Raw genomic sequence first — 4,473 nt, 5'->3', positions numbered from 1 at the left:
GCAAATTAGATTTTAAAAAAACACAAGGCATATGGACAAAAGATATGCACAATTCCAACCATCAAACATGTGATTTTCTTCCCAAACAACAAAAAACATGGAAACCTATTACAACAAAATATACATTCAGATCAAACAAATTACCTCCAGTTACAAACATCAAGCAACTCATTACACAAACATCAATAAGCAAATCATTTTACCAATTTAGATAGATAGACTCAATGCAAGCCTGGTAAATTTGGAGAGAATTATAAAGCCATATAAGCAGATATCAGAATTGTGAAACCATAGAAGCAGATATCATAATCATGCATATTCAATATCCAGAGATAATAAACTATATAAACCATGGCCACGGCTCACATAGTGAGGAAGCCATAATATATAAAACTGTTTGAGAATCCACCCTGTTCTATTCAGAGTCCAGAGATAGCTTTAACTATACTATTATATCTGCTACGAGCACTAAAAAAGTCTATCATGTGCTCACTTTATTTAATCAAACTATTAGATAGGACCGAATCTGATCACCCCCACCATTGATGAGCCGCAACGCCCTCTTCTCTGAGCATGCCATAGAGGGACAAGCATTCCCAATATGCTCTCCTCTTCTCAGTATACTTCTTATGTGGGGACTCGTAGTGGCACTCGACGAACAACTCATCAATAAGGCAGATGGACCCAGTATTGAGCATCCTAGGCAACAACTGAAATTCAGCACCGCCCACATCCATTTTCACAACAACATAATCCTCTTCAGTGACAGTTTTCATCAACCAATCTGCGAAGTCTAATCCCCTCACCTTTGATAACTTGGGGAGGCTAAGTGAGGATACAGTTTTGGGCTGTATCTGTCCTCCACCAACTGAGTTTAAGCTTAATGTTAGACTTTCATTCCTAATCCAAGCTGCATAAGGAAGAAATTTAACCTCTGGATGATGTAAATAATCTGCCCCAATTAACCCATCTGCTTCGATGGCAAAGATGTCAAATTTGTGGCTCTGCTTCGGGTAATGCGACTGGAACCAAGCCCCAATGCTTGATTTGTAAGTGTTGGCCCCAACATCAATGTATACATAATTAACTGGCTTCTTGGGATAACCTAGAATGTTTGGGAGGTACTGAATATTGATCAAGTTTTCCTTGGATTCAATCCATGAAGCTCTAGGCTGTTCCAGCAGAATATGTTCTAATTTTTTCATGGAAGCCCTTTTCTCATCCGATATAAGGCACTTTTTGGTTTTCCCAGGTATCACTTTCTTTGGGCTACTCGCTGCTTGGTGTACCTTTCTAAATGCAATAACAGTGTCAAGCCCAAGCCCATGGGCATCAGAATCAAATCTTCTAAGATATACAATTTTGAAGTTGGGCAATAGCTGAGCTATAGTATTTGAGGATGAAGGATTTTGTTTTTGGAGTTGGAGATGCAAAAGGGCAACACCCCCAATCTTAAGAGTACGTTCTATTTCAGCTGCAGGAAAGGAAAGTGTATCAAACAGAACACTGAATTCAAAATCAAATGAGTTATCAGGAAATCCATGTCCATGTTTGATAAAATCTTGTTTAAAAATCATATCAACTCCAAATCCAATGGCATCTGGTATGCCAGGAATGCCTCTTTCCTCGGATATTCCAATGCACAGAGCTTTATCCCCTGTCTTCAACAGGCCTTCTGCAATAACATCCTGAAAAATAGTGGACAAATGTTGGACTTTGTATGCTGCCCACCCTTCCTCTAGATCAAAAACGTCATTGGGGTTCACATTGGACAGCATATCATTGGCATTGCCACTTCCATGGGGAATTTTCATGGAAGTTCCACAGTCTGCCGGATTATTGGGCCATTCGCTGGATGGACTGTGGGTAGTGGCTGCATAAAAGAAGGGGCAAGCAGCCAAGGCTATTACCAATAGCACAGATCTGGCCACGATTCGCGTAACAGCCATGCAATCTGACAATGTTATGATAATTTTCATTGCTTGCTGGATCTGCTGATCAGAGACTGGCATCGGGCTACTGACCTGGCCATAATGGGGATTGCTAGAACCACATTTGGTAGCTTTTTCTCGGTGAGAAATCCGGTGGCTCTCCTGCTTTCCTATACCCACTGCAAAAGTGGGCATCTTGGATAAGTGTTGCAGCACAGGCAACAATAATCTGATGAAGAATCAGATATGAATCTGATTGCCAAGATTTGGGGATCTTGAAAAATGAGATTATAAAGGGGTAAATTGAGCCAAGCGGGGATCGGAGAAGAGATTAACGGGTACAAAACCTTGCAGCGGTATGGTTTCCACCCACGAGGGCTACACGAGTATGATGCATAACATTTCCTTTGCAGACAAACATTCTGTTTATTCCAAGCCACTCCATGGAAAAAGAAATTGTTACCTCATTCCTCAAGGCATTGATCGATACACGGAACCAATCAATGAAGAAAATAAAAGATGATTCAAGATAGAAAAGCGAGCAAAACATACACGTTATCGTGAGCAGAAGCGAGCAGATGTATGGTTTGCACCCACCATTGTTGCCCTGCACCACAGATTGCTCAACAACCCGCCCATCGCGCCAATAAGCCCTGCATCCAACTTTACTTTCCTTTTCCTTCCACGCCACACATGATGCAGCCACGGAGATTGGCTCCCCCTTCCCTTTCCCCTTCCTCTACCAGTTTCCCTTACCTCCCCTCCTCAGACATCAGTCCTCAAATAGATGGATGGGTTAGTAGAGCAAGTGCGAGGAGAACGAACAAATAATTTATGCACCCAACAACTAACGGACAGATCGGCGGTCTACCAGATTCGCCATTAATAAACAAACGCTTAATAAAACGAACCCTCGTTCTCCGATACGTCCCCATCATCATTGAAAATGAAATTTAGAGTAAGCGATCATGTCCATAGTTACTGTTAGTGTTACTATTGTTTTTCCTACCCTGGATAAGTTTGAAATTGGTTGTGTGAAACTTCATTCTGATTTTTTTCCCATGCTCTGAGTTTAAGTTTGTATCCTTATGGGAAGGCGGTAAGGGAATCTTAAGTCAAAAGAACTTACAAAAGGTAAGGTAATTTTTTATGGATATGATTAAATAGAATTATTGATGGAATAAGTTATGTAATCAAAGATTGTATTTTAACATGAGAAATTTAATAAGGATGACAAATAAAAAATGGAAGAAAATGAATTATTGGTTATTAGAAATTAGTATAAAATGTGGATATAAAAATTCGGTTTCGCCACATTTTTGTAAAATTATATTTTATTAACGAGAAATTTATTTTATTACTCTTATCTAGAAAGGAATTTTCCTTTATTTAAAGTATATATTTTCTTAATTTAGAATATTTTTTATCTTTTTTAATATTTAATAAATATTATAGGTTTATTTTTAAATGAAGAGAAAAGGAAACCAAAGTATAAATTTGTTTTAGTTTTAGATTTATTATTATTCAAGAGGTATTAAAATTTTTAAGGTGTATAATAAAGTAGATCTTTCTGTATTTAATTAAATTATTAATATTTTAATTATTATGATTATTAAATATGTTTAAAATATCACTTAAAAATATATTGTATTTAAAGACATTTTTAAAATAAAGAATAACAATAAGATAAATTTTATGATTTATGAGAAATTAATTTCATTAAATTTTTTAAAATATATGATAAATTTAAAGTTAAAATGGATATATATGCACTTAATTCAACATGAAGATTTTTGTAATTTGTTTATTAAATATGTGTAAAAATACTACCTAAAAAAGTATTATACCTATAGGTATCTTCAAGATAAAGAACATCAATAATGTAAATCTAAATTTTTGTAATTTTAAATTTTATTAATACAACAAAAATTTTGATAAACATTAATAATTTGTCTATTATTACTAATTTTAAGCAGCAACAATTTAAGTGAAAATATTTGTTCATAAAAAATAGTTACTTTGTTATTTTTAGAAAAGTTCTTATCACTTTATAGCGTAAAAGAGAGATGAAAAAATAAAGAGGACCATTATGATTAGTTATATTTTAGCAAAGTTGTATGGGTTTATTTTGGAAAAGAATATTAACTTTTGGCTGAAACCCATGGTAAAAGAGCTAAAGGCCAAGCTAGCTTTAGGAGGTATCATTCAACCTTGGACCATGTTATTACTCTTAAGGTAATTGCATAGGAATGTTGCAATAATAAAATTGAACTCTTTTATTGTTTTGTTGACTTTAGAAAAGCTTTTGACACAAAACTATGGAAGAGGCTAAAAGAGATAATGGTACCTCTTGAGTTGAGGATTATGGTGACAAGGTTGTACGAGAATGTTATTGCCAAGCTTAGGACCATTGAGGAAGGGTCAATATTTGAGTCAAGTAAGGGTGTCCCTTATCCCCTACCCTTTTTGGCATATACATTGATAAGCTAGAAGAGTGCTTGGATATTTAAGTTGTGTTGGCCCCATGCTCACTCATATGATC

At 35.7% G+C, this 4,473-nt stretch overlaps 1 protein-coding gene across 1 annotated transcript; it reads right to left on the bottom strand.

Annotated features, from left to right (window-relative positions):
- Positions 1-280: 280 nt before the first annotated feature.
- On the bottom strand, positions 281-2,779 carry LOC149228358 (uncharacterized). The gene has a single exon (XM_089378161.1). It carries the CDS (start codon positions 2,124-2,126, stop codon positions 531-533), a length of 1,596 nt encoding a protein of 531 aa, XP_089234287.1. The 5' UTR covers positions 2,127-2,779; the 3' UTR covers positions 281-530.
- Positions 2,780-4,473: the final 1,694 nt, after the last annotated feature.

Source organism: Pinus tabuliformis, chromosome J, assembly GCF_031772625.1.
Source record: "Pinus tabuliformis cultivar Carrire ecotype Pingquan chromosome J, CPIR1, whole genome shotgun sequence".
NCBI lineage: Eukaryota > Viridiplantae > Streptophyta > Pinopsida > Pinales > Pinaceae > Pinus > Pinus tabuliformis.
Note: the sequence above shows the minus strand (reverse complement) of the source record. Positions and strands in the feature narration are given on the sequence as shown.

Coding starts and splice junctions, on each gene's coding strand:
- LOC149228358 (XM_089378161.1), bottom strand. CDS start 2,126: ATGCCCACTTTTGCAGTGGGTATAGGAAAGCAGGAGAGCCACCGGATT.